The 13153-nt window shown below is 37.0% G+C and overlaps 1 protein-coding gene across 1 annotated transcript in view; it reads left to right on the top strand.

Moving 5' to 3' along the window:
* SYT1 (synaptotagmin I) overlaps positions 1-13153 on the top strand; it is a 126192-nt gene that overhangs the window by 45595 nt on the left and 67444 nt on the right. The window contains exons 4-5 of the mRNA XM_010139268.1: positions 2495-2662; positions 5767-5934. Coding sequence (XP_010137570.1) covers positions 2495-2662; positions 5767-5934 — 336 coding nt within the window. The remainder of the gene's footprint in view (positions 1-2494; positions 2663-5766; positions 5935-13153) is intronic.

Here is a 13153-nt window from a genome sequence, read left to right as displayed (position 1 = left end):
GGAATAGGTTTAGCCACATCCTGAACTAGATCATATTTAATTCCCCTCCCTGGACTCTTGCTATAGTTGGGATCCTAATTACACCAATTCACAGCCTCACATGTGCTTAACATTCGACCAAAGTACACCAACACCTCTGACCTCTTCACTTCTACTGCATGTCTTTCAGTGAACTTGAGAATACATATCCCACATTTCATTTTTTTGACAACTTCAGTCAAAACCACATCATTCTTTGCTGTTTACAGAAAGAAATGACTCCTGAACTTAAATCCCTGTTAATTCCTATTCATCATCTGAAATGACTTCCACGTGAACTTGTGATTTATTTCCACATTCAGATTCTTTACTTGATGCTGTTCACAAAATGCAGTAGGTGCTTGTTGCAGGATAAAGAAAATAAGAAAAAGTAAGAAAATTTTTTGTGTCAGTGGCAGGGTATTTAAACACAGCTATGACCTGGCGTAATACGTAGTATTTCCCTGTCTTTACAACTGTCTTCTGACAACCAGTGCTTCTTTTTCAATGCAAGACCCAGAAAGATTTCCAAAGCCTTTCAGAAACATGTCATTAAAGGAGCTTTTCCTTGACTCCCAGAGAAAATTTCCTTGGTCATGTGATGAGTCACGCTGATCCCCCTTGAAATCAATATGAAATCAGAATGAAGCATTAGACCCTTCAGAAGCAGAAGATCTAAAGAGGGGGAAAGGAAAAGCTGCAAATATGTTCTGACAAATGGATTTCCATTTCTTTAGATTATGAAAACAAATTATCTGTGTGAATTTTATTAAAGGAATGTTGATTTTGCGAAATATATTTTACAAAGGGGAATAGGATGGGAGAGAAATAAATCTGGAAAAGTGCGTAGTATTTAGCTAAGGTAATAAATTATTTGAGTAATGGATTCCTATTCTATTTTGCTGCTCTACGCTATATTGCAGCTTGGAATTTGTCAGAGAATAGACGATATAAAAGGGTGGAAGAGGAGGTTCAGTTAGGTTAGTATAATGCAGTGACATTAAACTATGGACCAAAAATCTGGCTAATACATTGCACGGGGTTAAGAATGGAGACGAGATGACTGATGTACTCTCCAGAGCACAATGCCTCAGTTTTAGAGAGAGAAATTTTAAAAGTGAGTTGAATTGCTTTTCCATGCTGTTAACTAAAATCATAGACTTGTTTTTCACTCTTTGGTGTGAAAGACTTGATGTAGCTCCTGAACCTGTCTATGTTTTCATGAATTTTTATGCATTTAGAATAAGAATGAGACTGAAAGGAAAGTGTTTCTTACAGCTAAAGGAAAATGTTTCTTGAGGCTTAAGAGTCCTATGGTTGGGAAAGCATGCTGGCTATACTGTGACTTTACTAAAACCGGTAAAATAAGTCCAAATGAGGAATCTCTCAGAAGCCAGAAGCTTCTTTCCTAGATTTACTATATTGTTCTGTATTCCAGTTGTTAGAGCTTCTGTTTCCAGTTTTAAACAATTCATCCATGAGAGAAGCAAATATATTGTGACTGAAGCAATGATTTAGAAGAAAATATTCTCAGACTTCATCCCTAGATATTAATATCTTGACTGCAGTTTGACCTTGAAGGGTGTCTTGAATATTTACCTTAGTTCTGTGTCTATGAAATAAGATTAAAAGTATTTGTATTTTCTTTATCTCAACTCCATTACGCTGATGAGGCCTAATGCAGACTAGGATGTCTAGATAGTATAACATAACATAACATAAACCTTCACTTAGAACACTTTAAAAAGTGGCCAAAATGTTTAGAAATTTCAAATTTGCTTGTCTTATTTTAAAAAGTGTATAAGAGATTTAAGAAACTAATTTTTCTAGTTTTCAATGGGATTTCAAATTGTTACTAGGATTCAGTTACCAAAGGTTAGTTTTCATGGAGTATTTTTTGAAAATGCTATCCTTAGTTTACTACTAAAACCAATTTGTATACATAGCAAGAGAAGTTAAATACGAGGAAGACTGCAAGATTCACTTATTTTCAATAAAACTCTGCCTGAGTATTTGCGTTTGATATATCACCTTTTTGTGTTTAGCTGGGGGAAAGGTTACACGCTGAGAATTAAGAATACAAATTTTGTAGTCAAAATTAGACATTCTTGATTGTTTAATAATGTGATTTCTATTCATGGTGCCCAGCACAGAAAAATAATGCACAAGAAGAGAGAGCAATTGAAAGTTATTTGATTGCAGTCTTTAAAAAGATGAAGTCTGTATTTAACTGTAATCAGCTGCCCTTTGAAAACCTCTTTTCTGCTTAAAAACAGCCTTTGTACAGTCTGCATCTGCTATAATTGGTTTTCTAAAGTCTGTAGTGTTGCTTCATTTGCCTTCCTTCGGGGAGGCGGGGTGGGGAGAGTAGTTTTTCATAGACCAGAAATAGAGTCTGAATGTGTATGTCTCTTGTACAATTCTTTTTTTATAAATATCTATTTGAAATTTCATTCTACTGTTTTTCTCTTTTCAGCTTCTGGTTGGGATTATTCAAGCAGCTGAACTGCCTGCGTTAGATATGGGTGGTACATCTGATCCCTATGTGAAAGTTTTCCTGCTGCCTGATAAGAAGAAGAAATATGAGACAAAAGTCCACAGAAAGACTCTTAACCCTGTTTTCAATGAGCAATTTACATTCAAGGTATTTTTTTAATAATTATTGGAACTTGTTTATTTAACCACTGTGTATCTCATGGTTGTCTATAAAGTTAGATTTCTTAGTTGGTAATTGCAGCATAGTGATTTTTTATGCTGTAGAAACCTGTGATATTTGATCTCATTATGAAAATGGTGTAACAGGGTCAGTAGGTGTAAAAGGCACGGTTCAGTTTTAGGCATTTTTAGGCATAATTTTAGCCATTTAAGGTTTCCTGATCCAGCTGTATTTTAATGGCTGGATAAAACTTACAAGTCAGAAAACAGTGACACTTTGACAAATGTCAGATAAATTTCACTAGACCAGCATTTTCTCTAAATATCTTTGTAGTCGTTCCAACAGTATCTGTCAACAGTATTTTTCTAAAGCTGTAGCCATACCTATACTCTGTTTAAATATGGTAAAGGAATACTATACAGCATGTTTCATAGAGCTTCTCCTAATATACATTCCTCTGCTGTTACTTTAGGCCTTTCTCTCTGTGCCCAATCTTATAATGACAGCTACAGATTGAAAACGGGAACAGTGAAAGACTCAGGCTATGTAATCATTCAATGAGAAAGATATCCCTGGAGGCCACAACTACTACTGCATATATAAGCTTATTTTTTCCCCTGAAGATGTTCATAAAAATAATCTGTGGGGAGTTGGTTTTTTCTTGAGCTTTCCTAAGAGAGTATTTAAAAGAAAACAGAGTTATAAACTACTGATTCCCGTGCAGCCACAAAAGAAAAGCAAGAACCAAGAATACTGTCATCTAGAATGAAGGCACAAATTCTAAATCAAACCGTCCACTCCTGGACTATAATGTCCACTTGTTTTAAGTTACACTTGTGTTAAGTAAGTATTTTCTTATGCTATATAAGAAACTTTGCTTTCCATGCAAGACCTGACAGAGTGTTGAGGTGCATCCCAATACGATACTGGTCATCCCCTAAATACTGTGGTCCATACTCAAGAGAAAACCAACAGGGCATGCCAAGTACTATCGTTGTTCTGGGGACTACAATGAAAAAGACAAGCAACCATTTAACTGGTGCTGCACATGTAATAAATAACTTCTGTGGGAACTATGGACAATGTCTCCTTTACTGGGGCAGAGCCTTGCTACCGTGACCCACTTCAGGTGGTGCACAGCATCTGCTGGCATCCTTCCCATCTCTCTCTTTAGCAAAGCTGCCCACAGGCAGCCTAGGCCCGTTTTGTTGTCTTCTCCCAGGGCACAGCTGTGAGCTGCCTGCCTTCCTCCCAAAGAAGGGCCAGTGGGGCTGAGGTGGATTATGTTTCTCTGTATTGCTTCTTGAGCCCTAGGCTTCATTCCTTCTCTTCTTTGGTGACTCCCTGTGGTAGTCCCCTTTTCATTTCTTTTTCCCAAACATCCATGGTGTCGTTCCAGGGTGCAGGTGAACATCAGGCTCCAGCTGTCTGAATTGTATATCCACACTGTGCTGCCAAAAGGAAGCTGAGAAATCCTAGCAGGTCTACACCAGTCTGGCAGAGGGAGGTGTTTCTCCTTAGGCCCCAAGTGGGAAGAGGGTTCATGTCTAGAGTGACATGTCTTTGCCAGAAAAGCACTCCTATACATGTCCATCTAATGAGGTCTCACCTGCATTAAGTCGAAAGGCTAGTATCACTGAGTGGAGCAGGAAGCGGGAAGAGGGAGCAAGATCTGAGGACGCCTTGGGAGTCCTGAATAAAACTGTAGGCTGAGGATACTTTAGAAGTAAGGAATGGAGGAAGCATTGTCACTAGAACTTCTTTAAAAAGGAAAGTAGCTACAAGAAGCTTTACTGAAGTCAAGTTAATGGTAAAGAAATGTAAATAATGATAAATGTGCATTCCAAATGAGCAGTAGTATTGTAAATTGTTGTAGAAAAAAGCTTTAGAGCATTTCCCTTCTGGTTTTGAGGCTGGGTAAAATTAAAAGTTAAATTATTTAGAATTTTGCCTTCTACATACATTTGTCCTCTATGGCTTTTTAGAAGCTACAAGTAGTTTACAGAATCAAAATAGATTTTGCTGTAGTGTTTACTACAATACCCCACCCTGTACCCACTGAAACTATTGTACTTGGTAATGGAAGCTGGAGCTCAACTTGAAAATCTTCTTTTAAACATCATACAACGCATTTTGAAAAAGGAAAACTACTCATGCTATTAGTAAGTATTTTTAAAAGCAAGCTGAAGCCAAACAGTAACAAAAAACAACAGTCCTAGTGTTTAAATAGTCAGGAACATACAGAGGTTAACAAGGCCAATGATAAAGCCACGCTTTCATTCCTCTTCTTATATAGACAATTCATGGAGAAGTGTTTACTTGAACCCATGGAAACCATTTATACTTGCAGAACATATTCAGATTGACCAAGTGTTCAACATAAGTCCAAAGAATTTGTAAATCAGACCTCTCCAGACAGCCACTTAAGTGTAGCTTACCTAAACTGCGCATCTTCGTCTGAGTATTAAAAATGTGATTCATAAGCATCCTAATCCACAGCTTCTGTCCGAAACACATCAGAACAGCTGCAGGTTTAGTCAGAACTTGGCCACCTGCCACCACAATTTCTAGCTGTACATTGTGACTTAGAAAGCACTTCAGTGTTTATGGTGTGAAAGGTATAATAATGAAAAATACGCCTTGGTATGTAATAGGTACAGGTACTGTAAAAGAACTGTTTAGGGTCTGATTACTTTATGTCGGATACAGTAAGCCAGTTCTGGTTTTTTCATCAGTTTAGGAGCTACCCATTTCTGAGTGAGGAGAGTTGATTTATTGATTCACACCATTGTGTGAAAAGTTCATGTGTCTTCAGTGAAAATAATTGGGCTTCCTGTTTCAGTTTCATCACCCACAAAATGATTTGAAGTAGAATGAGAAAAACCTGGGGAGTGATGAGTGAGCTGCCACATTGTTCTATTGAGTGCCAGAGCCTGGTCTCAAAAAATACTGCGTCTGGTGACTCTGAAACAAATACACCTCATAAGTTTCTCTGAGATGACAGCTGATAAACCAAAGAAATAGATTTGCATTGTAGTGGACTGATCTTTATTGTCTCGGTTACAGAGTTTGTCATTTTCTTTTCTTTGCAGGTGCCATACTCCGAGCTGGGTGGAAAAACTTTGGTGATGGCAGTTTATGACTTTGATCGTTTCTCCAAACATGATATCATTGGGGAATACAAGGTTGCGATGAACACAGTAGACTTCGGTCATGTCACTGAGGAGTGGAGGGATTTGCAAAGTGCGGAGAAGGAAGAGGTAAGAAAAATCTGACTTTTTTTTTCCCCTCAGGATGCTTTTCTCCTCAGCTAGAGAAACAATCAAACTAGTAACATTTTTTTAGCCAAGACAGCTCCCATCTGTTATCAGCATTTCTCAGACTTACCTCGCTTGATAAATTTTTGATAAGCATCTTTTCCAATAGTTATTGAATGGTACGTTCTCCTTTGCTAATCCTATTTTCAATCTTTTTGACATTTTATGCAACATATTAAGAAAGTTTTCATGAGTTTTATTTTTTCAGTTGATGCAGTTTGGTTCCATGTAATTTGCATTTGAATTATAAGAGCAGTGTGCGTTTAGGCTTCTTTGTGACCATAATCATTCACAGTGATTGCATCTCAAGGCCATCTTACTGAGCATGAAGATAATGGTAGGTTTTCACTGAAATACCTTAGAGTTTTATTGAGCTGCTATGCAGTAATATCCATTGATTAGAATTAGGCATTTGACAAAGACCTTGGAATGGCATCTCACTCAAATATTAATCACCTTTTTAATTTTCCTCTCTGCGCCAACATCCTGTGCGTTCATTATTTAGTAGATATAGTGCTACACATATACAAGACGCTTTTTTTTAAATATTTCATCACTAAATTGTAGGTGCTATGAGATTGTTCACATTGGCAGATTCACCTTTTTGATTATTATAAGACCAGTTTGTACTCAGTTTTACATTATTTTTCCTTTTGATTGCTAGATAATATCTGCCCACTCATAATAGTCAGATGCACAGCATGCTTTAGTTCTCTGGTGTGAGAAGAAGGAATCTGAGTTCTTCATTGTCTAATTTAGCTAATAAGCTGCTTTGGATTCAAACCTTAGTTTCTGTAATTATAGGGAAAATCTCTAGATGAAGTCTTTCCTTAATACAAGTGACAAAAACCTGAATATTGGGTTTAGACTACCAGCCGTGAAAAATTCAGCAGATGCTGAGGCATGAAGCCTTTCTCACATTTTCAAAAATGCTACATTTCAGTCTTGCCTTTTTGAGTGTTTATTTTTAAAGACTGTATTTTCAGATGTCTTTCTTCTACTGCTTATTGATTTGAAAGCCACTGCTGCATTGAGACTATTCTGCATGGCATTGTTTCATAGTGACAGCATTTGCAGGACTCTTTTATTGCATGTGACATTGGTATCCATGCTATATAGGGCATTTCTTTTCTATGCTTTGAGCTAAAGATGAAAATGAAAAGAAGTGAAAAAGGAAGTTTGCAGTTCAAGGGCCCTGTTCGTTCAAAGCCTCAGCATACTGAAAAGCTAGAAATGTGAAATCGGAGAGTGTTAATGCTTCCAAACTTTATTATCAAACTGGACTATTGTGTGTGATAGCAAAAAGTTTCATGTTTTTCTGTTGTGAAGCACAAAAAATAATCCAAATACCACACAGAGAGAAATTTAACCTTCACATTATAGTATAACTTCAAGCTTTTAGAACATAGAATATTACATCCCCATATACAATGTGTCTTGTATATTAGTGTGGGGTTTCATCTGTCTTGTGGCATAGACCATTACCTCTTAAGTTTTCTAGCTCATGTCCACAGTGAGACCTGACTCAGTCCCTTGCTTGCTTCATAAAGTTCATATCCTGTTAATATAAAACAATGTTAAAGTTGCTTGAAATACAGTGTGAACTCCTTCCAGAAATGTATTCTGACTCAAAAAGAACTTTTTATTAAAATAAAAGAAGGGAATTAAAAGAAATAATTCTTTAATTATTTGGGCATTTGAAGAATATTACAAGAACTTTGAATGGTTTGCAGTAGGGACGAAACCTGGGTTGTACTTTATTTGTACTTTTAAAGCCCAAGTGAACTGACAGTTGTGTATTTTTACATGTTTTTCATTCATCTATGCAAAGATATTTGCATGAGAGTCATGTTAACTAGAAGAAGCTAGCTTGCTTTATTTCTTTTTTGAACCCCTGCTCTCGCCTTTCTTCAAATTTCAGGTACTTTATATATAGGAAAACCATTGCCATTTTTGTAACTTTTTCTGAAGAGCCTTTTTGAAGCTCCTACTGATGCCTGGCTTTTTTATTTATAAGCTAGGCAATCTTACGCTATTAAAACCTCCTGAAAAACTGTGCTTGCCCTAACTCCCTAAATATTTTTTCCTAATACAGGAGGTTTCCTGTTCTGTTTTTGCATCTCTATGCTTATAAGCATGCAAAGTATCCAATAAAAATGGAAAAATAGAATAACTTAGGTTAGTTGGAGACTTTGTTAATCTTAGTTTTCTATATATTAGTTGTAACTTTCCTATAAAAGCTCCTGAGCTTACTGTACAATTAAAAAATGGCCCCACAGAAACCACCTACTCAAGATGCAGGTTAGGCAAGGGTAATTTAATCCAAAAGTTCTTCACTGGTTTTTGCTCTGTTGTGGAACATTTAATTCTATGATATATGTGCTGAGCCTGATACAAAGAATTGCTCAACCCAATTTGGAAAAGAAATCTCTACCAAGAACCAAGAGAGTTGCATCTGTCAGTGGTTTGGGAACTGCGTTTCTCAGAAAATGCCATTTATATTTTCATATTTGACTAATGCCAAGCACCTCATCATCGTTTTTGAAATCCCAGCCTCTGCCTAGCAGCAAAGATGCCATACAAACCCTACATCTAGATTTCTCATAGAAATCTAGTTTGCACTAGGTTGTTAAGAACTGACAGCCTTACTTAAGTGCTGTAAGGGCAAAAACCCATGTCATTCTTCAAATATGGCAGGTCCCATACAGTTGAGTTTTAGAAGGACAAATTAATTATGCCATTATAACATGTACAATAGTCTACAAAAGATATTTTGATAGTAATAGAATCACATTTGTCATAAAATTTTCAATGAAATCCAGTTGCTTAGGTTTTAACCAGGTTTTCTTACAATTAGTAAGCCAGACTGCCATATCACTACCGAGAGAGAAGCATGTGTCTGCTGCTACACATCTGGCATAGGTAAATCATGCTAGCCTTTGTATGTGCAGTACTGTATTTGCTAATTCTGAAGCCAGGGTACTTCTTGGTCATAGCTGTATCTGTTGTAAATTCTGCAACATCTGCTGTGTCAGCTGATAACAGGTTTATGGCAACAGGTCTTTTCCCAGGCCTCTTTGTCCCCTACTTAATATCTCCTGAAATCTGCTACGATGTAAATATGTTTGCAGTGAAGTATCAGATGCCAAACTATGCTTAATATTTTAATTATGATCTCTGAACAAGATGTATACCAAAGCACATCAGTGGCAATTGTTAGCAGTTACTTTGAAAGAGCCATCTAGGTGGCATCAGTCAAACTGAGTACAAAAATCTTATTTTATTTCCCTTTATGTCAAATTCAGTTGATGCACATCACAGAATATACAATTTAATTAACACTGCAATCATAGAGGCCAAAATCATTTTTCAAGCAGTTACTCATCGCTCATAACACTCTATTGTATTTTCCATCATTTTTTCTAAATCGGCTTTAAATTGATGGCAGAAGATGACAGATTAATGAAATATTTGAAGCTTTACCTCTCACAGCCCAGCCATTTGAGTGGCACTGTGTTCTCTTCTGGGAAAGATCTTCTTGTCATATTTATGTTAGTGATGCACTTTGAAGGTACAAGGTTTTATGTAAGCATTTGTTATGACTGTGAGAAGGTTTGGGGAATGTACAAGCCTGTATAATGACTGCCGAATATTGGGGAGGCTACTACTAATGAACTGGATACCTTGAATTCTTTTTCCCTGCCTGCTTTTAGCTCTGCTGTCCTTGTGAATATATGGAGATAATTTATCTAGTAGTCCTTCAGTCTCATATGACTGAGAGCATGGGAGGGAAGAGTAGTAGATGCTGAAAGATTATTCACTTTACCAAGTCTGACATATAATGGTTTGGGCACAGTTCTAAAAAACAGATGATAGGAGTTTGCTTCTCTAGTGTCATCTAGCAGATATCACTGCCATTAACTTTATCTGAGTGCACACTGCGTCCAATATCTGTTATCGCTCATGTACAGAAGGCCAGACAGACGACTTCTTTGCTCACGGCAGAGTGAGTCATACTGAGAGTCATATTCTGAATACCTCAACTGATTTCCCTCCAGACATTTTGTTATATTGGCACTTAAATCAAAAACTTGTCATAGCAAACATTCCAAGAAATTTTAGGAAATATAAGGAAGAGCAAAAACAATTCTTTCCTTTGAAAACAGTGAAGAAGCAGAGGCTTATTCCAAGAGGAGAAGGATCTTCAACCTGCCAATATCCACCAACAAGAATTCTGCAGACCTCTTACAACTGTCGTCACATAAGACTCTGCATTATCTGATCAGGCATCCACCATGGATAGGTTATATGGTCGTATCCCACAGCAGTGGGTCGTGATGGGTATATTTTGTACATGGCTTCTGAGCTGGAAGTCTGCTGGAAAAGACCAACAACATGCATAACATCTCTCCTACATGATACACAATCCCAAGCAGGAGAGATGCTACAGTACTGCCTTACGAAGTGGTGAGATGCAGGTGGTCTGCAGATGGGAACTGGAATACCAATTTTGTGAAGCTTGAGGTGCACTATCCAAGAAGATTGTTCTTTCCTTCCTCTTCAAAAAAATAAAAGGTGAAGGAAGGAAATGGAAAAGTGGACCTGAAATAGATATATTTGGTACCTTGGTATGCTTCATAGAAGTTGGAGACAACACAGTTACTAAGCTGTCTAACTTACTGAACCCTGAAACTTGCAGAGACTTGAGAGGAAAGGACATTTTTACAAATGCCACTGTCAAATCACACCAGCAAATCACTGTCATATTCTGTTATATCAGAAATGAATAGATGATCTACTAGGTCTTTCCCATCTCTAATAATAATGCTTAGTTCTTATAGAGCTTTGCAGATAGCACAGTGCTTTGCAAAAGAAAGTATCATTATCCTATGGAGGTGCTGACAGAGTGTCAGACAAACTTTTAAATGTTAGGACTCCTTTACTTAGATACATATTATATTGGATCACCATGTTTTCTGCATGATGTTCAAGTTTTCTAAAGTTCATTTCTTCTTACACCTCATTAAAACTTTAAAATGTTAAACCTAAGGAGATTTTCTTTTTCGTGTTTTGTGACAGTTACATACCGTAAATGCACAATGTTGAATGCATGTAAATGCAGCATCTGTCCTGCCAAGGAACTGGATTTGATAGTGAGACAGGAAGGAAAACAGAGGTTTTTAAGACTGAGAATAAGCAAACCTGATTTGATATTCTTCAGCACTTAATTTGTTGATTTTCATCTTGAAATTGAAGATGATGAGATAATTATGATTTTGAAAGTAAAACCATATGACTGAAGTAGAGCAGTTACGGTATGGTTTCAGGCTGTTAGAATTATGCATTTCTTTTCTTGCCTTTCATACTCAAACTGCTGACAATCCCACTATATACCTTTGTTGAGTATTCTCTTTCTTAACTCCCTCTCTGGAAGAGACACCTACCTTAGGAGGTCAGAGCCGTTCTTGTGTTATAACAAAAAGAATGTAATTGGCTTACTTGAAATCAAAAGGGAACTTGTCTTGATTCATCTCAGACTGTCTGGCTTTACAGATACTAAATTCAAATACAGAGGACAGTAGACAAGAAGAAGTTGTTCCACAATACTGTTAAATTCAGGCTCTGCTGTGGCCCTTCTGTTTCTGGACAGTATTCATTCTGACATCAGAAAAACTTGTATTGCTTATTTGTCAAAAACATTACCACATTTCAAGTGTGAAAGGGCATCTTGAGGTTAAATTGTGCTGACAAAGTAAATCCTACTCTTAGTGCTAAGCATCTAATGAACCATACACAAAATAATAATAATTCTATTAATGTTGATTCTAGACAAGGCATATTCAAAGGAGCTTGTAGAAAGTTGCAAGGCCAAAGGAAGGAATAGTGGACAATTCCCCACCTCTGCCTCTTAATGTTATTGTGTGAGGTTTTATTGGTCAATGATAGGATATTTTAAAATGCTTAATAGAAGAGAGAGCCAAAGGATTCCAAAGCACTGGACTTGGATTTTAAATGTACAGTGGTATTTGAAAAGTCATGTTCTGAATGGTGTTTTTATAGGCTTTTGAGAAAGATGCTGACAGGGATCAAAGTCATCTTAGAGTTCTTCTTAAAAAGGCTTAAGAAAAATTTATATCACTTAGATGCTGAAAGTATTCTCCAAGTACCTGCAAGTGATTTGTTCAGATAGCTAATGTATCACTGATTTGCATGTGGAAGGCACTAAAACTACACTACAAAGAGATGTTTTAGATGGAAACTGCAGAAGGAATTACAGAGAATTCAGCCATAATTGTGGAGCGCTGCCAGTTGTAAAGGTCTGTAATCTGGGAGGGACTGCAATTGCATCTGCAGAACCAGCTGATTGATGCGAAGGGGCCACGCAACATGCTATATATGAAATTTTCCTTCATTGTTCTTCACCCAGACTTCTCTGTAGTCACTTATTTTTCTGACTACCAGCATCAGTGGATGCATTATCCAGAGACAGAAATGTATTTCTCACTGGGACTCTAGGCAGATGCTTTGCAGTGGTCCAGTGTAATACCTTATTTCCTTTTCTCTCCTCCCTTTGCCAACTAACAGTGACAAAAATCATTGTGATTGCTGTTACAAACTAGGATCAGGAGCTAAGGGAAGCTGTAAGATGTCTGTATCAAAATACTCCATCATAAGTGTCTTTAGAAGAATATTCAGAACAGAGACCGGCATTTTGACAGTCACAAGGAAAGAACATCTCTCACAAGGAAGAGAACAGCTTTTTCACTAAAAGATTGAGGTGTAGTACGCCACTCTGATCTCCTCACTTTTTGTGTCCACTTCACATCGAACTAAAAAATCTTGGTTTACAGAAGCATCAGACTAAGATGTATTTTTTAAAAAGTTAAACATGAAAATTTAGGAATAGTGGTCTGAGAAAGAAAGGGATTAGCCATTTTCTTCATTTTTTTTCCTCTGTCAGCTCTTAAACACCAATTTACACAATGTCAGGGATTACCATAGTAACCATTTAACCTCTTTTCAGAGACTGTTGTGTTTCAGTTTAGTTCAACAACGAGCTTAACTGGCATTTGAAGCACTTTGCATTGTACCTGTGACAGGAATTAGCACCAAATGCCCTTATTTTAGAGAAATCACAGTTAAAATCTAGAACATAATACTG

This window comes from Buceros rhinoceros, unplaced genomic scaffold (assembly GCF_000710305.1).
Source record: "Buceros rhinoceros silvestris isolate BGI_N320 unplaced genomic scaffold, ASM71030v1 scaffold4997, whole genome shotgun sequence".
NCBI lineage: Eukaryota > Metazoa > Chordata > Aves > Bucerotiformes > Bucerotidae > Buceros > Buceros rhinoceros.
This window is presented reverse-complemented; position numbering and strand designations above follow the sequence as displayed.